The 24,917-nt window shown below is 39.2% G+C and overlaps 1 protein-coding gene across 14 annotated transcripts in view; it reads left to right on the top strand.

Moving 5' to 3' along the window:
- The window catches only part of LYPD6B (LY6/PLAUR domain containing 6B), a 177,283-nt gene extending 154,885 nt beyond the window's left edge, over window positions 1-22,398 (top strand). For all 14 annotated transcript variants that reach the window (XM_034954017.4, XM_034954012.4, XM_034954013.4 and 11 more), the window contains 4 exons: window positions 12,423-12,574; window positions 15,479-15,577; window positions 20,135-20,265; window positions 21,688-22,398. In XM_034954017.4, the coding sequence (XP_034809908.1) occupies window positions 12,423-12,574; window positions 15,479-15,577; window positions 20,135-20,265; window positions 21,688-21,852 (547 nt within the window). In that variant the 3' untranslated portion in view covers window positions 21,853-22,398. The remainder of the gene's footprint in view (window positions 1-12,422; window positions 12,575-15,478; window positions 15,578-20,134; window positions 20,266-21,687) is intronic.
- The last annotated feature ends 2,519 nt before the right edge of the window (window positions 22,399-24,917 follow it).

The following is a 24,917-nucleotide window of genomic DNA, read 5'->3' as shown; positions in this document are numbered from 1 at the left end:
GCTTTGCAAACTGAAGAGAATGGTGAAGTCAACCTCAATCAAGCATTTATTCAATGATTATGTTGGGCAATCTTTGGGGGGCTTTTGGGAAGTGTTAAGTGGGGGAGTGATGAGCCCTGAAGTGCATGTGCTGTGCTCGCTTCTGGAGTGATTATTACCCACAGCAGAAGACAGTTGCCAGACTTATGAGTCTGTGGACTAGAAGTCATCTTTGCCATCAGTGGATGTGAGCTGGGCATCGGGTACAGTGGGCTCCACATCCCATACACTGTGAACAATTAGGGTCATCGGTGCTTCCCCAGGCCTCTCACCTTCCAGATGGTCGCCTCACCAAGTACTTTGGCCAGTCTCTTAGGCACTTTTAGTGAGAAGAATCTCTGCATTCATTAATAATAAAAAAGGAATAAAAAACAGAAGAATCCTTTTTCTTGGCCTCTTTCAGTTCTGTTGTACATGCCACTACTTTTAAAGGTACATCCAAGGTGTGGTTTTTTCAAAACACAAGCTAAAAGGGGCTATTTTAGGCATTATCAAAGAACACTTTCTCTAGGAGTTTTATGGTCTGGAAATCAGTACAGAATATGAATGAGATCTCAATGTGCGTTTCCAGCTGAACTTCTTTTTTAAACACTTTTTTTCTCTTTGAGGTGACCTTGAGTGAGGGTAGCAGGGAGTAGAAGAGGGGGAAGAGGAAATAAAATTGATTAAGAAAAGTGGGTACGAGTAAATTTGGAAGGTGCAGGAAAGGGCTTCCCCAGACACAAGAGGCTCCTGAGAACATTATTCCAGTGAGAAGGTCTGGGACTGTGGAAGATGAGAGGCCACCAGAATAATAAGCAGACAGCAGTTCAGGAGTAGCTTCTTCATTTAAGTGAGAAGCCTTTTGTCAAGTAGGAATCTAGTGTAGTTTCTTGAAATACTAGATCTTAGAAAGGAAACTGTAGGGCCAAGCATCATCACACAAATAGAGGAATCCAGGTTTCAGTGAATTTATTATATTCAAATAAACTTACATTTCCGTGTAGATATTGATAGGTATAATATTGCAATAAAAGAGTACAGCCCAGAATATAGTATAGCCTCAGTGGGCTTCAGCGCTATGTCCATACCAACATGTGTCCATCTTTCTGAGCCCTTTTATTGAAGTTCAAGAATCTTGCCCATCTCTCTCTGCTTATTTAATGATGTGCTTTAGTGATGGTAGAAGCAGAAAAAGCTAAATTTTGGGGAGGGTGGTGATATTTGTATGAAATTATAAAATATTCTTCAGCTAGCTCTATCTTCTGGTATACTGCTCATTAATATTCTCATTTTCTTACTAATGTCTTTCTTCTTACCCTGATTGGTTTGTAGCATAAATCTAGTTGTTGGTTTCCTATAACTTAATAGATCATAACAATTGCCCTTACACTTCATAGTAAAGAGGCTACTCTTTATTCATTGCAACATTGCCTGTAATACCTCTGCTAAAACAAGCCATAATGCTTTGGTCCAGATGGCTCTTTTCCTGGTGTTTCTAGCCTAGATTCAAGACTCAGTTGGGGTCATGGCAGAAACCACCTGGTATAAACAACCTGGCATTATTTAAGAGAGTTAATAAAGGGACTGTTTACAATGATGTGGGCCAGATTTAGGGGTAGTAGCAGATTCCAGTGCTAGCAGCAGAGAAAATCATTTCTGCTGTATTGTATTATAGGCCTAGAGGACAAGATGAGAAAACAGTTACCAGAATCTAGGAGATGGTAGCTGCAGAGTTGGCCACCTGCTAGGAGCTGTGGGACATGATGATAACCTGATGGGGAGGGAGTCAGGGGAATAAATACCCAGTCTCACTGTCTTTCCATCTGCCAGTCTACCAGCACCTGCTATTGGCCAAACCAAACCAGCAGCCAGTGGAAAGGGAACTATGTGAGCATTCTTTAGCTCAGCTTCCCAGAGCACAGTGTAGGGTGGAGAGGGATAGAGGGTGTTTCTGGAGAAGCAAAGAGGGAAGCCAAGGAGAGTTCATTTCCCTTTCACCGACTGGGATAGCTTGGGAAGGTGGTGTGGTTGTAGTGTATTTCAAGCCCCACACAGTGTGTGTTGAATCACAGGTGAATGTACTAGGCCGTTGTTGAACAGACCTTCAGTTGCTGAAAATGGAGTTCTCATAATTTCCACGTGGGTAACTTAAAAGAACTATGTTGTTAAAAGATTGTTACAAAACTTAAAACATTGTTCACTTAAATGAACAATCAAAATAGAAATGGCAATTCTGTTGGCAAAAAAGGTGAAAAGTCATTTTTTAAAAATTTGCAATATCTGCAAGTGTATGAGGTCTGTGTTCACTTAGAGACCTTCAGCCCATCTCCAAACATAGACTGGGCCTTCTCTGCCCAACCCATTGCTAAGCAAGGAAGGACAGTCTGTGTCCACAAGCAAACTCCAAGCCTTCTTCAGGCTAGAGACTAACTCATGGGCTGGAGTAGGCATGGAAAGATTTTGTGAATGAAAAATATTTGAACTGGACCTTCAAAGCAGAATGGGAAGTATGACACACACTTGAGGCAATAAAACAATGATACGAATGAAAGCACAGGGCCTGTTGCTTTTTAAAGCAAATGCTATGAGAACTACTGCGTGTTATTTATGAGTATAGGCAAATCATATATATTTACCAGAAGGCCGATAAATGGAAATGCTCCAGTGAGGCCTAAATACTGCTCTCACATGTATGCTAGAGTAGTTTTCTTAAAATTGGTCTTCAGAGGAATTTTACATTCTGCTGTCATATGTGCTCAGATAATCATAGAATCTGAGAGCTGAAAATATGTATATTGAATTTCAGTCTTAAATCTTGTCAGCTATTGTATGGCCTTAATGAAATTGGCCTGTATGATCATCCATACAGGAACAATAAATCTCTGTATTGAGCTTTCTAATTGATTTAATAATTTGACAAAAATGGAAATAGATAGGGGCTTATTTTTTATTCTCCTCTAATTTGCATAAAACTCTCTGCAATATAGGTATTTGATATCTCTATTTTACTGATAGGGAAACAGTCTCAGAGCAATCCAGTGATCAGCTAGAGGCAGTAGATCCTGGACAGAGCTAGAATTTGCCCCCAGGCCTGAGTGCCTCCAAAGGCCGGTTTCTCCCCATTATACTAGGCAGCATTTACACTTGACTTTACCCTTGTGGGACCATGAACCGTATCGTGAACCATTTAATGTAGTTTTTCATGTTGCAATTAAAACACTATTTAACATACATAATTTTTCAGTTTCCTGGGAATATGAAATTATGCACATATATATCTTTATATATGTACATTTCCTTCTGCTCCAAGTGGTAATAGTGGCAATTTATGGAGCAAGTGACACGTTGTAACTTTGTTATATATTCAGAATGCAGAAATTTTTTATTAGGATTGCTTTTATAAGCTTGTCAGCTTCCAGAGAGTTCTTTGAATAATCTGTTCTGGATTTTGTGACTATGCAAAAGTCAGCATGATATTCTTTGCCATAGCATGCAGTTTATTGTTCGTTTTTAAATGCCCTCCTGTTTCAAAATGATAGATATCTACAAACATGTTCTTTACTTGGGTAATATATTTCTAGATGTGGATTCAAGAATAAAGTTGAGTGAGTGGGGGCTTTATAAACAATGGTCAGTGACATGAAACCCTAGGACAGAAGTAAAAAGACAGGACAGATGCATAGTAACAATTCTGCATCGTGCAGCTCTCCCAGTTGAAACATAACCATGTGGGTGCTGAAGGCAGTTGAGATTATAGGGAATACTGTCTCCTAAACAGAGTTCTAGGGACAATTTTACAATCTGGCACACAGTGCTTAAGCAATGAATTCATTCAATAAAATATATGTATGTCTGTGTATATGCACATATACACATATCCAAACACACATATACAGAGACATTTCTCAAGTGAGAAACACATCTGTATGAAAACTTTATTTTTACGATCATTTTTCTATGTCAGCTGAGGCTAAACGAAGTCAAAAAGTGCTAGCCATCACCTTACACATCGAGTGACCGTGAATGCTAAATTTCCTCAACTGAGTGCCACGTATTAGAGTGCATTTGTGGCATGATACACTCCTCCACTCAACCAATGTCAAGTAATGGACTGTTAGCCAGCTGCAGGACATTTCAGCCTCCATTTCTCTTAAGAGAGCTTTGATTGGTTATTAAAAGAAATGAGTTCAATAAAGAGAGCAGCTCTCCTGCAGAACTTCTGTCCACCTATATCTTACTCTCAAGTATAAAGACACTCCTCTCCCATGGAAAAGAAAAACAAATCTTTCATTTATATACCTGATAGCAGAAGGGTCTGTATAGAATTACCTTTCCATGTTATGTCCTTGGCCTTTTTTAAGAAATGGTCAGGCTAGACACGGTGGCTCATGCCTGTAATCCCAGCACTTTGGGAGACCGAGGCGGGCAGATCACAAGGTCAAGAGATCGAGACCATCCTGGCTAACATGGTGAAACCCCGTCTCTACTAAAAATACAAAAATTAGCTGAGCGTGGTGGCACACGCCTATAGTCCCAGCTACTCAGGAGGCTGAGGCAGGAGAATCGCTTGAACCCGGGAGGTGGAGGTTGCAGTGAGCCGAGATCGCACCACTGCACTCAAGCCTGATGACAGAGTGAGACTCTGTCTCAAGAAAAATAAATAAATGGCCAAATGATGGATGCATCCGGAGGTCCTCAAAACAAATTTCAGGTGTTATTCATATGTTGTTTGGTGCCCCCTATATTGTAGCTGGTATGACTCATTAATTAGAGAATTAAGTATCAGGAAGAGTTATCTTTTCTCAAATAATGAGAATCAGTGTGTCCCATGTCTCCCCTGGCTTCTAGGAAGTACAGAGCAAAGGGAAACGCACAGCTGAGTGCTTCGTTCATGGAAGGGATTAGGATCTTTACTATCCTCTCATCCAGTATGGGTTTTATTCAGTATTTTAAGAGCTTTAATGCATACATGACTTGGCATAAGCCTCCTAAAAATCATTTATGGAAGCAAACAGGGTAAAAATTATTTCACCTGTGTGAAGGAGACTCTCAAATGTGATCAACGCACTTATTAGGTTCCTACCATTTGTCCAAATAGTTGGATAAGACATGGCAAACCAATCTTGATTCTTTTTAAAGGGAGTTTCTAATTCCTAAACATCTAAGCTTTTCTTTTTTTTTTTTTTTCTTTTCTTTTTTGTGAGACAGAGTCTCGCTCTGTCACCCAGGCTAGAGTGCAGTGGCATGACCTTGGCTCACTGCAATCCCCGCCTCCCAGGTTCAAGTGATTCTCCTGCTTCAGCCTCCTGAGTAGCTGGGATTACAGGCACGTGCCACCAGCCGAGCTAATTTTTGTATTTTTTAAGTAAAGACAGGGTTTCACCATGTTGGTCAGGCTGGTCTCGAACTCTTGATCTCATGATCTGCCCACCTCGCCCTCCCAAAGTGCTGGGATTACAGGCATGAGCCACCGCGCCTCACTGCTTTTAGATTTTTTCTATGTGGAGCTCTTACTATGTTACCTTTCTGGTGTCATGAAAGCCTTCTCCAGAAAGGTATAAAATCCTGTTTTTGACAGAAATGTAGTTGAAGAGCTGTTACCTTAGAAGAGTCTTTTAGCTTTTTCTTAAAATTTGAATCACATTTAAAAAGATGTCTTTAAAATTGATTAGACTGTTTCTCCACCCAAATTATACACTTATGGGCCATGTATTAATTCATGATTAGATTGAAAATTGATTTGCATAATGAAATTATTTTAACATCAGTGCTGCTTTAGACATTCTCTTTGATCAGGTTGCATGTAGTAGAAAAAGCTTCTGTCTTTGGCATTGCAAAATATACAGCTTTATACTTAAAAAATGAGTTACTTATTTCTGGTGAGTTTTTGATCCTGTGCTTGATGAGATTTTTTGTAAGTTTAGATTATTTAAAGCAGTACAGCAGGAATCTGAAATGTGATGGGACTGCTGTATTACATTTATGACTCTTTATGGAATAACTAGAATTCTTCATTAATCTCTTTCCATAAAAATTACAGAATATTAGAAGTGGAAGGGACCTTGGCAGTCATTCATTCCAACTTTCCCTTGGTTGCAATAGAGAGAATTTCTAAATCTTAAGAAATCAGTGCACAGAACTCAATCCTGTTGACCAGATTTACTCCAGCCAGTATGCGATGAAGCTGAACATTTATGCCACTTGATCTGATCTCTATTCTGCTGCTAATGATGTCTAAAGCAAGGGTGAAGGAGGGAGAAATGCGGGAAGCAGGCACCTAAGATTTCTTGAACCCCATCTAAGTGAAATGTATTTTACTTATGTAATTGTGCTCAATCCACACCACAACTTAGAAGTTTCCTGTGTGACTCTAAGACTCACTTTTCTTACTGGCAAATGGGCACAGTATTTCTTAACTCTGTGGTCACCTGATTGGTAAATGTAGAACCAGAATTTTCTTCTAGGTATTTCTGAACCTAAAGCTCATTGTTATTCCTCCTCTCAAAGATGATTGTATTAATTCTTGTCAGTCACATCTTACCAGTGGCTCATATTGACTTTTGGTCCCAATAATTTTTGAGCGCACAAGGACGGTGTGCTCAGTACAGTACCTGGTACAAATACATGACTTATAGTTGCACTACTTTCAAGGTTTGGACAAGCTATAGTGAAGGCTGAGGCTGAATCGTGATTTTATTTTTTCCTATTGAATGTTGTTATCCAAGAGTAAAGTCTGTTGTGCTCTATGGAGATCTAATCGTCAGATCAAGATGATGGGGTTGATTGTAAGCTCAACTTCTCTCTCCTATTCTGCTTCAGGCACATAGAATGCTAGCTTAAATATATTAAAATTAAAATAATTCATATTTAAACTTGTGGGGGAAAACAACACTCCGTGTACCAGAAATAGAAGAACCTATTGGCAAAGAGAAATTGAAGCCGTAGGAACTGGGTTCCCAACGCCCAGGGAAGGTTAGGAACTGAAGCCTCAGTTCCCTTGCAAGGAAGGGAGTGAGCACCTGGTCTTGACTAAGCCCCACCTGTGTTCTTCCTAAGTTTAATGGGAACCAAAATATCTCCAGTTGCCAACCTGGCCTAACAGCCAGAAGCGAGTAAATGGTAAACTTTTCTGGCCAATTTCCCTTTGGAAGAGGAGTCTTTTTGTCTATTCCATTCTTTCTGAGTAAAACTTCTGCTCTCATTTTGAATTTCCACTTTGCCTTCTATTCTTTTTACAAGGGAAGCCAGGCCTGTTAAAGACTGTCATTAAAGTGTCTTACTGTGAGATAAGTGGTGCTTGCAGGAAGGTGTGAATGTGAGTGTTGATAGGCATGTTGGACTTAGTAGAGCTGTTCCCCTTACATTATGTATTTCATTTATTTTATTGGCAGCTGAAGTTGGCCTTGTGCTTGCTGACTCATTTTTAGCAATTGTGCAAGAAATGGCAGCATTTTCCACCTTTGTTTAGTCTCTTCTTTTTCAAATCACCTTTCATCATTTCTTTATCATCTTTGGACACCCTGCCAATTCTTTACTGCCCACAACTTTTGTCTTGCTTACTAGCTAAGGCACTCTTTATAGGTCATAGCTAATGAGGTTGGCTCTATTCCATAAAGTATCTACTGAGTATCTAGCATGCACTGAGCATGGCCTGGGGAATATAACAAAAAAAATGTGGGTCATTTTCCTACCTCAAAAGAGTTTATGATGTCAAAGATGTGCTGCTTCCTGAAGACCCCGTCAACTTTCTGTCTTTTCCCTGGAAGTGTAAAATGCCACACGTTGGATGAGATGATTATCCGAGCTCAGACTTGGGAAATAGTCATGCTTCTGGACCAAGTGCCAGGTAAGTCCTTGATTCTGGTCAGTAATAGGCCAAAGTCTCAGGTGGGGTTTCCTAAATTTACAAATCTGGCTACCTGCCATTCTCTGGAAGCCTGAGAGTTGCCCATCCCTTCTGTATCCCTATAAATATGCCTTGCAGAAATCCCTTCCTTCTGGCAAAGAAGCACTCTGCATTCTGGAGCAAGTATTAATGTATCTTCCGAAGGGAGGACTCATAAAACACAGGAAAGATCAGTACCATAGGTGAGGGATTTCTGACCAGGCCTACTATGTGGGAAAGATGCATGAAGGTAATAAGCTCTGTGTTGGGAAAAATGTTTTGAGCTACGCTTGAAGCCACGATACCTAATATCTATGTGGAACTTTTTCTCTTAGTGTCAAAACATGAAAATGTCTAAGTCACAGGAAGCCAAATTATTATAGCCATATTCTGAAACAGCAAGAAGTCGCTCTTAACCATTATGTGGGTCTCTACAATCGATTATGTGGATTCCTTTGAGATACTCCACCCAGAGGGAAAACATGTCTAGACACATAATTTTGCAAATAACCTGAAGACGCTCATAGGTCACCTGTCTTCACATATGAAGAAGTAACACTGCTCTATGTGATGGCTTCGGACAAAATAACCTGAATGGCTTAATCTCATCCATATGAAAGATTTCTCCCCCTCTGGAGCAAAATATAAGCTCTATTGTGACCTTGATCTGCCACAAAGACTGCAATGAAAGCCTACTGAGCAAAGTCTCAGCAGATAATTTTTAGTTCAGAGTCTCTGTGAAATGATTCTAAATGTAAAACAACTGTCAGCTACTATAGTTAGTCGTTTACTTTTTCATTATCCTAATGTGTTTGAGTTGTGAAAAATAAAACAGTCATGTTAACACAAACCTACACACTGAAGAATAGATAGAGATAGATATAGGTGCTCAGGAAGAAGCAGTAGATGGTAATAGATTAGAAAACATGCTCTGGAAATAGAAGACATTTTTATTTAGTACTTTCCTCACTTGACAGGCAAAACTTTGGCAGTTTTGCAGAATTTTGATAGAATAAGTCTATGCTGTTTTAGTTAAAAATGGAAATGAAAATACATTTTGTCTATATGGAAGCAATTTTTGGTATAGTTCTCATTAGTTTTCAAGTTTACCAGGCTAGGCTGTGCTATGTGGAAGTTTTTTGAGAGGATGCTATGTTTTGAGCAGTGTGCTGGGATCATTACATATGTTGCTGCCAAACCACGGTTTCCTCACTTGTACAATGATAATGGCACTAGGGTTCCTACAGTGCTATTTTGAAGGATGGAAAAACCAGAAAGAAGCCTAATCCTTGTGTTTGTTTTCAATCAGTTGTTTTTAAGTTGTGTATCATTTATTCTTAGAGAGACCTTTGCAGTGTATCTGAATTCCATATTCCCCTATGTTCACTATCATTTATATCCCTTTATTTCAGGAACTAGAGATAAGACTAGGAATCTGGGACCAATTACTTGACAGAGAAAAAGCATTCTTGGCATTTTTCACAATTAGATGGTCTAAATTCAAAAATTTCTTGATTTTGCTGGACTCAAAATTCTTGCCATGGCCTGTAAGCATCTGTGTGATCTGGTCCCACCGACTCCCTGACTGTCCAGTCCCCTCCTTCTTCGTGTTCCAGCCACACTGGCTGCTTTTTTTGAGTTCCCCCCATGAGGCAAGCTTCTTCCCATCTTAGGACCTTGGTTACTTTTCCCTTGATTCTTTGCTTGGCTGATTCTTTCCCATCATTTAATTTACCTGTTCGAATGTCACCTACTCAGAGAGACATACTGGGTCCTTGTCTGTGTAAAGTAGCACCTTCTATTCACCATCATCTCACCTTATTGTGTTTCCTTCATGAAACTTATGACTATCTGAAATTATGTTTTGCCCGCATGTATTGCCTGTCTTCTCCCTCTAAAATGCAATTTGCATTAGAGTCAAGACCTTGTTGGGGAGTCAGCGATAACAATAACTTGTTATTTATTAGGTATCAATAACAACATGTTGAATGAATGAATGGGCTTTTGTCTCACACTGAGATTACATGAGGAAAACCAAACTTCTTACTTGTGACACCAAACTGGGGATTTGTTCATAATAGTAAGTGCTTACTTAGTAAAAATTAGCAAAATTCCACACACGTAACTCATTTAATTACTTTACAGGCATTAATTTAATTCCTACAACCCTATGAAGTGGGTATTACTACTCCCATTTTATAGATGCAAAAATTTTTGGTACAGGGAAGTTAAGGAACTTGCACCAAATAGCAGTTTTGGATACAGGTATTTGAGCCAATGCTCTTTACTATTGAGTAGAAAGTGCTCAATAAATAGAGCTTTAACCATGTGCTCAGCACATGCACTCAGCGCGTACAAACTATGTGCTTAGCTTCCCTATGCACTGGGTCGTTCAGTGCTCACTTCAAAACTATGAGGTAAGTACTATCCTATGCTTGTTCTAGAGATGAGGAAGCCAAGACTTGGAAATCTTCAGCAACTTGTCTAAGGTCCCATAGTTGCTTAGTAGTGAAAAAGAGATTTGAATGTAGATAACGTGACACTGAAACCTGTATCTTAGGCCTTCTCTCCATATTATAAGAACACTTGAGGAGTGCTACTGGAACATAGTCCTTCTGAGACTGTGAAAAAGGGATTAGTCTCCCCCACTCAAAGGGCCTCCATTGGTATAAAGAAGGGTATAATAATGACTATGGAATAGACCAACTCAGAGAAATGAATAGGAGAAGCAGAATCTGTATCAGTACAACCACTTGACTGTAAGGGATAATATTATTTGCTAACTGTCCATTTCTTCAGAAAGAGCATAAGAATGGAATTTAGAAACCCAATAACTGAAAGGTCAATCTTGGTTTCTAAAATGAACCAGGAAAAAATTATATGTATTTTTATATATCACTAGGTATGATTATGTACATGAGCTATAATGCAGTGTAGAAAGTTTAGCTATTGTTTTTTGAAACATACTCACAAAAGTGGTTGCTGTTTTATAACTCTGCTGTTGTTTTATAACTCTGAGTACTTTCTTAGCAACTCAGTTCTATCAGTGGCAAACACCATCGATAGGGATGATAGGATGTTGTGGCTATGCATTGTCTAATAATTTAGTTCCATCCCCATGGGCAGGCCTTATTAGTGACACATGCAAAATCAGTATACCCACAATAAGAGAGGGAAGAAAATTCCTAGAATCTATGCATTATTGCTCTGGCTTCAAACAAATTGTGCATGTGAAGGATTATGCTTGTATATGCAGAGATCAAACCTTTTTCCTTTGAAAAATTCCCTAAACCCATTGAAACCAGTTGATTCAGCAAGAAGGAGTTCAGCCAATATTATTGAACTCTAGTATTCTAGTATTTTCACAGAACTTTTATGATGAGTTCTTTTATGTACACAATCCTATGTGATCCTTTCTGAACCCACATTTGACGCTCACATTTACCTAAATATGTGGGCAGTGTAGGTATTATTAAGCCACATTACAGATGAGGAAATTGAGGTTAATAGAGTTTCAAGAGCTTGCCCAAGGTCAGGCAGCTAATAAATAGCAGAGCCAGCACCTGAACCAAAGTCTTTGGGTTCCCGGTTACATACTTTTTCTGCTGCCCACACCTCCTCCTTGTCAAAGGAAACCTGTCAGTGGTGACATTATAAATTTTCTTGCTACCAGTTCTGCCTCTGGGGGAGTAGAGCCAGGGGGCTTAAGATGTCATATCTTTTACTCAGTGCTATGTGCCTGTCTGTCATTTTGTTGGGATTTTCCCCTGCCTACTTAAAGTCTATAAATGCGGTGAGTAGTATTTGTGGACCAGGACTAACATTATATGGTTGTCAGCTTTTCAGACAACTTTTAGTCTGTTTCCTCTAGAGCCTCCTGGCAGCTTCTTGTGCCCAGGGTGACAGAAACAGGAGGGGCTGGCAGTTCACAACGACTCTTGTCTCTCTTCTCAATGTCGGTGTGCTCTAGGATCTGGCAGAGATTTTATTTCTCAGACTCCTTGTCCTTTCCCCTGCTCTCCTTCTCACTGCTCCCACTTTTATTGTTTCTTCTAGGTTTTGAAAGAGTTGCAAAATTTATCAAATGCAAATGTTGACTCAAGGAATGGAACTGACAGATAGGTGGTCCAGTGACTTTGGCTCAACATGCCTCAGAACCACGGTTGATTTAAGAAATCCAGTGATTCAGCACAGAGAAAACCAGCTAGCCGCAGTCACTGAGGGAATGGGGTGCAGCCAGGCCAGCTCTGCCTGCTTGTCCTTCCTGAACTCAAAAGGCCATCGAGTGTTCTGCTAAAGCCCACCTGGCTAGTGCAGAGGCCTGACCAGTAGAAGGAGGTCATTACTTACCTTTCATTTGATCAAAAACAATGCAATTTACTCGCAGGTCCTGGCCCTCCACAACAGGTAGATGGTTGGATATATTTGGATAATGGAGCTTTCCAAACAGAAGCAAAACACAAACCCACTGATGTAAAATATAAAGAAACTGAACCAGTGTGTCTTTTCACCATAGATATAAGAGTTCGGACCGCCCAGCACACAAGGTCAGCATGCTGCTCCTCTGTCACGCTCTCGCTATAGCTGTTGTCCAGATCGTTATCTTCTCAGAAAGCTGGGTATTTGCCAAGAACATCAACTTCTATAATGTGAGGCCTCCTCTCGACCGTAAGTAGTGGTGGTTGCCATCCTAGTTCATGGCTGTGGGGCCAGAGTGTTAATATGAAGCCCCCTTTTCCATTTATTGTAACTTCGTCTTTCCCAGAACATTTGTTTTATCCCTAGAATAAAACAGAAAGTCTCCATTACTTCTATGGGTAAGCATATGGTAAGTGAAATTTTCTCCATTTCCTTAAAATGGTCTGGCTTCCTGCTGAAGTTTTAAAAGCATTCTTGTTTTAAAAAAAACTTTTGGAGCACTGTTCCTAATCATGGCATAGTAGAGGAAATTCATTGTTCTTTGTCTGTCTTCCCTGGAGAAGGAAATTGGCTGTTGCATGTTTCTGCATAAATGATCTATTAATTCTTTCAAATGGCCATTAACAATTTTGAAAACAGATTTGTATGTTTGAAATTTGGAGGGAAATATCACCTGGATTTTCATTACTACCGCGCATAATCACCATTAGCAAAGGTTACATAAGACTCAACTTTTCCACTAATAGTTTAAAGATAGGCAAATATTGGTAACACATACAGGATATATATGTTAATACATTTTACATACATATGTCTAGATATGTGTTTGTATACATATGTCATTAACCCTCCTTTTCAGACAAGTAAAACATCTTTGATATACTTTATTAGAGAGTGATTCTTATAAATAAAAAATTATTTGGTATACATGTGGGTACCTGTAGTTCCCACGCCTGGAAGAGTATCAGAATCATGATGAAAGGATTTTTAACTGCATATCCCTAATCACTTCTCCAGAGATTTAATAGTCAAGAGGGTGAGATGCAGAATATATTTATATCTTTTTTCTCTGCTTTTCTTTTTTAAGAAGCTCTCCTGATACGGTTGATACATGGTCAGGTGTGAGAACCCCCTCCTCTTATACTACTCGTAAATGAGATCTGTATCATTACTGTTCTTTAGTTTGTGCTTTATTATTTGGGACAGTCATCTCTGTGTGTGTGTGCGTATATACACATGTATACTATAGACATGTACATATACTTACATATACTACACATACGCACCTTGAACTACCATTATACATTTCTAAATTGGTAATAATTGTATACTGATAGCTGAAAGACATGGCACAGACGTCATTTTCATAGACCCTAACTTCTCTGCAAATTTTGAAATTTTTAAGCTTAGTACAATTTTATGATGAGAAAAAAATCATTTTAAAAAAGACAAAAAAGTAATACATGTTCATTATAGAAAATTCCAAAGAGACAGAAAACATATAGAAGAAAATAAAATTCATTCATAACCTCAAGATTCAAAGGAGCTTTTCTTTTGGAATATTTCCTTCCAGTATTTTTTCTATGTATGTGTATTTACATATGTGATATACTGAGATCGTACAAATGTAGTTTACACAGTTTTTCCCTCTTTATACATATTTTGAATATTTTCCAATGTCTTTGAAGATAGTTTAATGTCTTCTACATTTAAAAAAATCATAAGGCTGGTCTGTAGCTTATTTCACTATTCCCCCACACTTTATATCAGAAAGAAAAATAAATCACAAGCAAACTAAATGTTAAATAATTCTTCATTGAAAATCGTTTTAAATTCACTATTTCTTCAATTGGCTAATGACCTTAGAATAGATTTCCTGGAATTGGAATTACTAAATCAAAAAGGTTGTGCCAATTTATACTTTAACCATTTACCTACCAGCATTGACTATAAGTATTTTTTAACTGTACTGATTTAATTGGTGAAAATGGATGTCATTATTTATTTTCCTGCTAATACACTTTTGAACATAGGCAAAACTGAAATATATTCTCAGTATTTAACTTCTTGTCCTCCAAACTTTAGCTTTTGATATTTTGTTCTTGTTTTGTGCTACCATACATATCCTCCCCTTTATCTGAAATACCCACTGCTTTCTGGTTTTCACCCCATCTTCTAGTTATATTACTAAGATGGTTACTGTCTTACTAATAGAATGAAGAGAATGAAACAGTGTCTTTGTCTTACGAAAATGGGAGAATTGAAAGTTTTACACAGGGTCCTATACCTGGTCTACACAGAAATGTCAAATTATTTTATTTTTTTCTTCTTGTCCACTAAAATTACAAGATACAAGGCCAAAAGAAAAAAAAAGGCATAAAGACAAGTTGCTCTCAGTCCAGACTACCAGCAACTCAGAAATTCTTCTTTCCATAACAAACTGGCCTAATTATAAGGGCTTAAGAATTACTGTCATCCTCATATTAAATGTTATATTCCTGGCCAAGGTCTAATGTTGTGATAATTGACATATATCAGATGAGATTACATGTTTGAGGTTAAATGTAGCTGTATTGGAAATGCATATGGACAGAAACCAGCATGATTTGACGCGCTAGAGACTACAAGGTATTTTCTTGCAACTTCCCATTTAATCCTCATTATACCTCTGCAAGTCATGGGGATCTTCATTATTAATATAAATATTATTATATCTTAGAATTTTAAAAAATCACACAACTAATCTGTGGGGAGAACAGAATTCAAACTCAGGTTAATCTGACTCCAGTTCTTTTCAGGGATGACACATGTGTTCCAATACCTCTACTGCCCTCATCTACCCCCTCAACCCCTACTTATTCCCAAATTATAAATGATAATAGAACAATACTATGCATCTTTCAAAGTAGCTGTGGGACCACTTTCATCACTCTATAGTGGCAATTCTTAGAAGACATATTTAAACAAAAGGGAATAAAGAAAATTCCCTAAAAGCCTGATGGGTAAATCTAGCTCTCTAGAAACAGAAATTGTAAGGATGAAAGCTTATAAGTTTTGTTTCATCTGTTAAAGTTGCTCATTTTGTACCATGTTCGATGTTTGAAATTTTTATCTTCTGTAGCTTACTGTTTCACTTTGCTTTTTTCTTTAAAGCTACACCATTTCCAAATAGCTTCAAGTGCTTTACTTGTGAAAACGCAGGGGATAATTATAACTGCAATCGATGGGCAGAAGACAAATGGTGTCCACAAAGTAAGTGTGCTGAGTTTGGAAGACTTCTGTGATCTCATTTCATTTGAATCTCTCCTACTTGATGATGTTCTTTAGGAATCAGATGTATTTTTTTCTGAGACTATCTGGACATCAGACTATATTGAGAGTTCTTGGAAACTGGTGTCAAAGCCTCAAATTGAAGTTGAGTACCTTAAGGAAGAATTTCTTAAATGTTATTTACCAGGGAGAACACATAGACCACAATATTAAGTCATTCTCAGAATTTCAGAAATACTTGATTATACCTCTAGAAAAGTCATACTTACCATCTCAAAACAAAGGATGATTTCTATACTCTTGAGACACATTGATATTTGGGAAACTCATTCATTCATTTAACAAACTTCCAAGTATCTTTTTAGTTTGTTTAGTTTACTGATATATCCCAGCGCCTAATCCAGTGCCTGGCCCATGTTTACTCAGTAAATATTTGCTGACAGAATGAATGGAAGCCTCTGATTAGATAGTCAGGGAAATCTTCTCTGAGAACTGTACCTTAGAACTAAGACCTGAGTGACCATAGCAAGCTGCCATGTGGAGATTTGTGGGAAGAACATACTGGGAAGAGGGAATCGCAAATGCAGAGTTTTCAAGGGTGATAGTTGGCTTGGCCTCTTCAATGAACAGGAAGGAGACTGGCTGCAGAGGCTTAGTGGGAGATGGAGGAAGGATCCGAGAGGGAAGCAAGGGCCAGGATATGCAGGAGCTTCTTTTTTCTAACAGTTTGGATTTTATTGTAAAGGTGATGAGAAGGCGGTAGGGAGTTTTAAGCTAGGGAATACATAGCAGTTGTGTTCCAAAATATTGCTCTGGCTGCTGTGTGGAGAATGGAGGGTTGGGGACAAGAGTAGGAGGGAACTCCAAATGAGGACTCTCATCTTCAGACAGAAGATGAGAATTTGGACTAGGTTGGTAGGAGCAGAGGAGGTGGGGAGGTGAATGATTGAACGCATATGAACTTGGAAGTAAAGCAGACAGAATGTGCTGATGGATGAATTGAAATGTTAAAACCCTACTTAGGAGATCAGGTTGTTCAGATTTTAGGATGTACTGTTTTTTAGGTTTTTCAGATATAAAAGGCCAAGAAAAAAAAACTCTTACAGAATTAGAGATAACTAGTTTTGGTCTACTGTTACCCTGAATCTTTTGGAAATTCCAGTACCACATTATTTATAGCAGTGGCATAGCTTTACCTCTTCCAGTTACAGCCAATGTGTGGAGCTAATAAATACTAATCCAATAAATACATTGGAGACCTCTACTATGCCTGAGAATCGTATGCCATAAATTAGCACAAATGGCTGTGGCATCCATGTGGACAGTGTTTTTTGTTATTTATTTTCAAGAATAATTAATTAACAAAATATGTTTTTCTTGAGGTTCTTTTACATTTCTGTCAAGGGATCATCCTTAAGTTGTGTGTGCGCTTATGAGTGTATGTGTGCATGCATGATTGTATGTATTTGGGGATTTATTTCTACATTTTCAACAGAAATTTATCTTTGTTATTTCAAAGTTTTCAAGGTTTGTTGATGCTTCTCTTTACTAATTTATTTCAGAGAGTATCATCCTTTAACAATTTGCTTTAAGTTGCCTTGAAAGCTGGGCAGCAAGGGTTAGAACAGTAGTAAACTGCGGCACTGATGTCCAACCTGGTAGGCCTTATCTTCATGGCTCATGCTATTGTTTTGAATTGTACCAAAACACTGCTCCTTCTAGGTCTGTACATAATGCTCCAATTTGTCATTAGTTGACCAAAGCCATCTTAGCATGCAGGCAAAGAAGATGCATGGCTGTTTCTGGGCTTTAGGATTTCTTCTCTGTTGAAACATGGCTGAACCAAAGGAGAAGCTGCAGCTTTCCACCACCAAGAAAACATCAGAGATGGGAAGGGTGGAAGAGAGTCTGCTCTGCCGAGTCCACCTGAGAGGCTGACTCTTAATGGGCTCAATACGGAATGGCTCTGCATTCCAGCATGGCATGATAGGACATTCTTACTATAGGCCAGGCAGGTCCCAAAGATACTAACCACCTGGAATTCTAATTGAGGGTGTAACTTCTTACTTTTCACTTTGTCATTTCAGGGAGTGATAGTCAACCATTTCTTGGGGCAAATAGGCCTACGGCTATTGTTCTTTGTCATCTCAGATTTCCTTTTTACTTTACAGCTTCACTTCTGTGGTCTGTTGGTGTTGTTAAAAGAAGTCTTCTGTGTAACAGGATATGACAAGAATGACATTTCTTGTTTTATTTACCCTGGCTTTTATGCTGACTTTTTAGGGCTGCCTTAGCATGTGTCCTGTTCTGTATGAACACATGCAGCTACCAGTTTTTGATTCTTCTTTGTTTAGAGTAGAAATTGAAATGTTTTCTCCAGAACTTTTAGCGGCTCCCTTTCCTTTTGAATCTGGAAGTCAGCTACTCTTGTAGGGCACTCTACATTATATCACTGTATTAGTCCGTTCCTTCATTGCTATAAAGAAACACCTGAGACTGGGTCATTTATAAAGAAAAGAGATTTAATTGGCTTATGGTTCCATAGGCTGTTCAGGAAGCATGATGCTGGCGTCTTCTTGGCTTCTGGGGAGGGCTCGGGAAACTTACAATCATGGCAGAAGGCAAAGAGGGAATGAGGCATCTCACATGGTGGTTGCAGGAGCAAGAAAGAGAGGGGGGAGGTGCTACACAGTTTTAGACAAGCAGATCTCATGAGAACTCACTATCACAAGAACAGCACTAAGGGGATGGCACTAAACCATTCATGAAGGATCCACCCCCATGATTTAATCACCTCCCCTCTCCAACATGGGGGCTCACAGTTTGATATGAGATTTGGGTGAGACACAGATTCAAACCATATCAATTGCCACGTGGTTTAATATTAAGTATACTGAGGAGTAGAATAATGTTCTGGTTAACAGTGCAAGCCCTAGGAAACCTACTGAGTTAGAATCCTACTTTTCACCATTTTCTTTCTCTGTGACCATGGGCAAGAAATTGTCCTCAGTTTACCGGTAAAATGAGGCTGTTAATATGACTTACCTTAAGGCTTATGGTGAAGATTGAATGCTTGAACACAAGTTATAGGAGTACCTGGCTGATAGTGCACACTCAATATGGGTTTGCTACTGTTCGTATTATGTAAAGTTTATCACAACCCTATCAAAGCATCAAGACACTTATTATCTATCATTTTACTAAAACCAAAAAAAAAAAAAAAAAGAGCTCAGAAGATCTACCGTGACTTGCTCACCTATGGCAAAGGCAGTTCCATAAGCCCAGTCTTCTCAGCTTTAGTCCAATTTTTTTCCCATTCTATGGCATTGCTGTTGTAGTCTCTGATCAGTAAACTAAGAAGCATTTCATTGGCCTCTGGTATAAAAGAGACACAGAACCAAAGAATAATGTCCTAGGATATTGAATGAAACTTCCTCAAAGAACCCTAAGTAATAAAATGTGAGTGGTTAAAACCTTAAGGATAATTCTGGGTAGAAATGAGGTACTGTAGCTATACTAAGCAGGAGGTGGTGGGTGGGAAACAGAGAAAGTAAAAGAGGAGGAAAAAAAATGGAAATACATGGATGAGAAAAGTCTAACATGTTGGTAGGATTAGAACCAGAATAGAAATTATTAGGTTGGTGCAGCCGGGCGCGGTGGCTCACGCCTATAATCCCAGCACTTTGGGAGGCCGAGGCGGGTGGATCATGAGGTCAGGAGATCGAGATCATCCTGGCTAACATGGTCAAACCCCGTCTCTACTAAAAATCCAAAAAAAAAATTAGCCGGGCGTGGTGGCGGGTGCCTGTAATCCCAGCTACTCAGGAGGTTGAGGAAGGAGAATGGTGTAAACCCGGGAGGCGGAGCTTGCAGTGAGCCGAGATCACGCCACTGCACTCCAGCCTGGGGACAGAGTGAGACTCCGTCTCAAAAAAAAAAAAAAAAAAAAAAAAAAATTATTAGGTTGGTGCAAAATGAATTGCGGGTTTTACAATTTAATAAATGAGTGAAAAAGGTGATTGTGATGTGTAATTCGAAGCACCTGCTTTTCACCCCAGCTCACCACATGGCCTATTAGTATACAAGAGAAAAATGATGAATAATGAAACAAGTGTATAATGAAACAACTGTTCTGACCCATTGCGTTTTACCATCACAATTTTCATTTTATTTTAGATTTCGAGAACGTGCTTCAGAGGGAGAGAGAGGGCCAGAGACATAAATATTTTCATATCAAATGAGCAGACCCATGTTTTGATAAAATGCTTGCAGTTTTTCCTCAGCTCTAACTGAAACCACAGGATGAGTGCCCATTTACGTTCATTTTCAAAACACATATGTTCTTCAGAAGCTGGTGTCCTTTGAAAAATATCACCTAGAAACTTCAGAGTTCACTGCTATGAAATGTCTTGCCTAAAAACCCCAGGACTGGCCTGAATTTGAGTCCTTTCTGCATTAATTGTTAAGAGCTCTCTTTTGTAATATGGATATTGAAATTACCTTGTTTCTTGGTTTTGTTTTTTGTTTCCTCTTGCCTAGATACACAGTACTGTTTGACAGTTCATCACTTCACCAGCCATGGAAGAAGCACATCCATCACCAAAAAGTGTGCCTCCAGAAGTGAATGTCATTTTGTCGGTTGCCACCACAGCCGAGATTCTGAACATACGGTAAGGATCGTGTGTGTGTGTTATTGTCTAAACTTTCATGCTAGTAATGTAAGTCGTAGATCAAAGGAGAGGCAGGAAGGATAGTAATATGTGGACCATGTTTACATTTTGAGGAAAGACTCCATACAAAGATAAAATGGAGACCAAAGAACAGACTCCATACAAAGGTAAAATGGAGACCAAAGAACAGAGACTCCATACAAAGATAAAATGGAGACCAAAGAACAGACTCCATACAAAGATAAAATGGAGACCAAAGAACAGAGACTCCGTACAAACATAAAATGGAGACCAAAGAAATGAAGGAACCCTTGTCTTATCCACTGCTTCTGCTTAGATGAGGAAGGGAGTCTGAAGGATTAGCCTCAGTTTAATATGATGAACTGTAGATACCTTTTAGATCAATTGATCGCTTTAACGTTCTCATTCTATCATTCTAAATGAGCATTTCACTCCTTTATATGCCTGGAATTCTGAAATGCTTAAGAAAGAATTACTTGAAAATATGTTCATTTCATGAGGTTTTAGAATTTGATTTACCCTGTAATAAGTACAGAAAATGATTCTCATATCAGTGGCTTTTAGCTCTAGCTACACAAGAATCACCTGGGTAGCTTTTACAAGCTCTGCTTGTTGTTGAGGGATGCAGGCCAGCAGGCTCTCCAGACCAGTTGAAATGGAACCTCAGGGTAGGGTCCTGGGTGTCAGGATCTTTTTAAAAAGTTCCCTAAGGTGATTCTGATGTGCAGCCAGGGTTGAGAACCACTGATATGGATGCCTAGAGTTGATGCCTTTATCATACCTAGTCATCCTGGAAGCCTCTATGAGTGGCTGGGTTTATCAGGTTGAGGCATTGTACCTGGCACGGTTTGGTATTACCTGAAAACATCCCCTGAAAACACCTGTTAGGGACAAGCCTTTATTTTTTCTTACACCACTCAGCAACCATAATTAGTAAACAATTGTTGCTGTAATGATAAGAATCAGGTGTTAGCATAGACAATAGAGAGTCATTATTATCCCCTAACAAGTAGCACTGAGAAAGAAAATCAATGACTAATCCGAAAGGTTCCTAGCTTTTATTTTTGTCTGAGTGTTTTCCCTTACAAACCTTTAGAAGATTTGTGGACTCAATCAAGCACTCTTATGCAGTTTCTCTTCCTCTTTGCCTTGCTAATGCTTGGATTTGATGCAGATAAATCACAGTTAGGATAAAAGACTTTCAGCATGGTTTTTCCCTTCCATTCTATTGGCATTGGTGGGGGAAGGGTACCCAAGAGCCTAGATGATGCAAAATTGGATAACCAACTCCAATTGTCTGTCTTCAGATAGAGCTCAAGAAGCCTTTGTTTTATCTTTCCTTCTTTTGCCCCTTCCCTCTTCTATTATTCACTGTCATTTCCTCTCTCCTTTTTGTAACAGGAGTGTAGGTCTTGCTGTGAAGGAATGATCTGCAATGTAGAATTACCCACCAATCACACCAATGCAGTGTTTGCCGTAATGCACGCTCAGAGAACATCTGGCAGCAGTGCCCCCACACTCTACCTACCAGTGCTTGCCTGGGTCTTTGTGCTTCCATTGCTGTGATGCCACCATTCCTAGGGGAGGCAGAGACCAGCCTCTAAAGCACAAGCCAAAAACTGTGTGAACGGTGAACTTTGGAGTGAAGATCAATCTTGCACTTGGTGAAGAGTGCACATTGGACCTCAAGGCAAAAGCCAGTGGTTTGCTTGGATAAAATGTTCCCGCATGAGGCCACAGGACTGAGGATGGGAATTTGGCAGGGCCTGAGAAGATGGTCTGACTTCCAGCCTTCCTGGTCAAAGAGAGCTACGTTTGGGCAGTTCTGCAGAGAGGATCCTGGCAACTAGTCCCACCTGACTAGGCCTTTAGCTGAAAGGATTTCTTGACCTCCTTGACTGCCTCAGAGGCTGCCAGGTCAAACCCTCTTGTTTATGTGATTAGCTCAGAGCGTCTCTATGAAATCTAACCCTTCCCCTCATGAGAAAGCAGTTTTCCCCACCAACAGCATAGTCAATGAGAAAGGCAACTGTACGAAGAAAACTTCCAGTTGAACTAATATGAAATCTATTTGCAAATTGTGGGGGGAAATAAAGCTTTTAAATTATACAATGTAAATGCATGCTTGTGTGTTTCTTGACTGATGTGGAGACCTCTGGTGAAACAGTTACCAGGGTCATAAAATAGACATTTGTGTCCATGCACTGTTGGTGATATGTGTTAAACTATAAAATTCGATGCTGAAGCTATTTAGCTTTTTTCTTTTGGGGGAGAGCTGCATTTTAGGATGCTAATACAAACTTAGTGAATTGAGAATATCTGGGAAGCCTCCCTGATAAAGGAAGATGACACCTTGTCATATGATGCACCCTCAGCAGTAGTAGCTTCAAAAGTTCTAGTCACAGAAAGTGGCAAGGCGGGGTCCCTTTTCCTCCTTCAGTCATATTCTCTATGCATGCCATGTCTACCAAGAGAACTTCTGTAAATACATGCTAAATGTTTGCTCCCATTCTCTTCTCTTTCCACTTACAGTGCAATCTCTGAATTTCAAATGAGCATCTTCTTCCTGTTTCTAGAATTCTGATTTCCTGCCTTCAGTCACACTTTGGGATGACTTTTAAACTCTCTGCCCTTGTATTTATAGTGATGAGCTAATGGAATGGGTTTTTCCCCCCAATTAAATATCCCTCATTAGAATGCTGGGTGCCCTTGTAGACTCTATTAATGATGCTATCCTTGCCATATGGGCTCACCTATGACATGAGTTGGCAAATTATGGCCCACAGGCCAAATACATTCCACCACTCATTTTTGTGAATAAGTTTTTATTAAAACACAGCCATGGCCACTTGTTTCTGTATTGTGTGTGTCTCCTTTTGTGCTATAATGGCAGGGTTGCAGAGATGCAGCAAAGACTGTATAGTCTGCAAAGTCTAAAAGCTTTACTATCTTGCCCTTTTCAGGAAAAATGTGCTGACCCCTAGCCTATGGGATGTCAAGACTGCTTAAGGAGAAAGCCACTTTCTTTGCAGGGACCATGGTGCTAATGGTGGTTACTCAGCCTGAGCAATGGTTGGCCAAATCACTTCCCTTGTTTTCTTTGTCTTCTGAGTCAGTGAATTTGTCTTCTGTTTTGATTGTTTCATGTATTTGATTCCATCTTGTAGTTATGTACTGATGTTAGGGGCTGAGCTGTATTTATGTTTCTTCTCATCCTTGACACACTGGGAGCATTTCATCTTAAGGCTCCTTAGCGTCCTATCAAACAGGGAGGGGGCAGACATCATTATCTCCCTGTCTCTGGCCCAAACTTAGACTCACTTGGTAGCATCAGTTTTGAAGCCTAATGTAGATTTATCCTATCTTTCACTCAGCATCTTGAAGTATTTGCATTTTCATAGCTTATACTTGTTTGAAAATAATTATATATGGCTTCACTTGGAAATTTTAATAGCATCTTTGGCATCTTTTTATTCCCCAGGGTTTCTTTTGACTGTGTAATTGACAAATTGGTAAAAAACCATTAGCAGACAGCACTTTTTTTTTTCTGATTTTGTTTCTGCTGTATAGATTAATGAAGTTTCTTTTGTGTGTGTTTTTTTCTTTCCTGAGGAAATATCTTAATTTTCTCTTCTTCACCCTGAACATCAAGTTCATATGGATTTCATGTCTCACCTCTATTCCCTTAAGCATTTAAAATCGGGGTATGTTGAGCAAAGGAGGGAGTGCAAAGGAAACAAACTTCTGGTAAAGGCAGCTGAGTGAACAGGGGATTACGAATAAAAATATGGGATTCCCCACCAAATTTGAATTTCAGATAAAATCAAATAATTTTTTGTGTAAGTTATTCATGAACTCACAAGATGGGCTTGTCTAAGGAAATGGTTTCAAATCCTTGTAATAAATCTGAATCTTCTGAGTAACTCCAAAACAAAACAAGTTCCCAGGACATTCTGGAGATGTTGATTCAGTAGCTCTGAGGTGAAGCTCAAGCCTACCCCCAATAGCTGAAAGTTAAATTTAAACAAACAAAAGCTCTCGGGTGATGATAATGTTTATCCAGGTGTTACCTCTGATGTGAGAGGATCATTCCTTCTTCTGAAGCCTGCTCCTTGGCCACATAATAGGTATGCTAATAAGTAATAAACACATACACAAGCAACCTCGGTTACAGGCATGGCTCTAAAAGTGTGGCCCCACAGCGTCACCTGGAAACTTGTTAGAAATGCAAATCTCAGACTCCATCTCAGACCTATTAAATCAGAAACTCTGCAGGTTCAACCTGTGATTTAACAAGGTCTCCAGGTGCTTCTGATGCATGTGAAAGTTTAAGAACCCCTGGACCAGATAGAAGTGCTCCCTAAAAGTCTTCAGTAAATGTGTCCCTGGTATCTGCATGATTGCTTGGGGGATATTGTAAAAAAAAAAAAAAAAAAAAAAAAAATGAACCTGGGCCCCAACTTCACAAAGTTAGATTCTCTGCGTTGAGTCAAAAAATGTGTAGTTTAAAAAAAATTCCTCAAATGATTCTGAAGCACAGCCACTTTGGGTGCCACCAAAGGAAAGAATAAAGGATGGAGATGATGTTGGTGATCAGAAGGCCCAGACTCCAAAACCTGACCTTTGAGTTC

This window comes from Pan paniscus, chromosome 13, assembly GCF_029289425.2.
Source record: "Pan paniscus chromosome 13, NHGRI_mPanPan1-v2.0_pri, whole genome shotgun sequence".
Taxonomy (NCBI): Eukaryota; Metazoa; Chordata; class Mammalia; order Primates; family Hominidae; genus Pan; species Pan paniscus.
The sequence above is the reverse complement of the archived record's forward strand: the minus strand, read 5'-3'. Positions and strand labels throughout refer to the sequence as shown.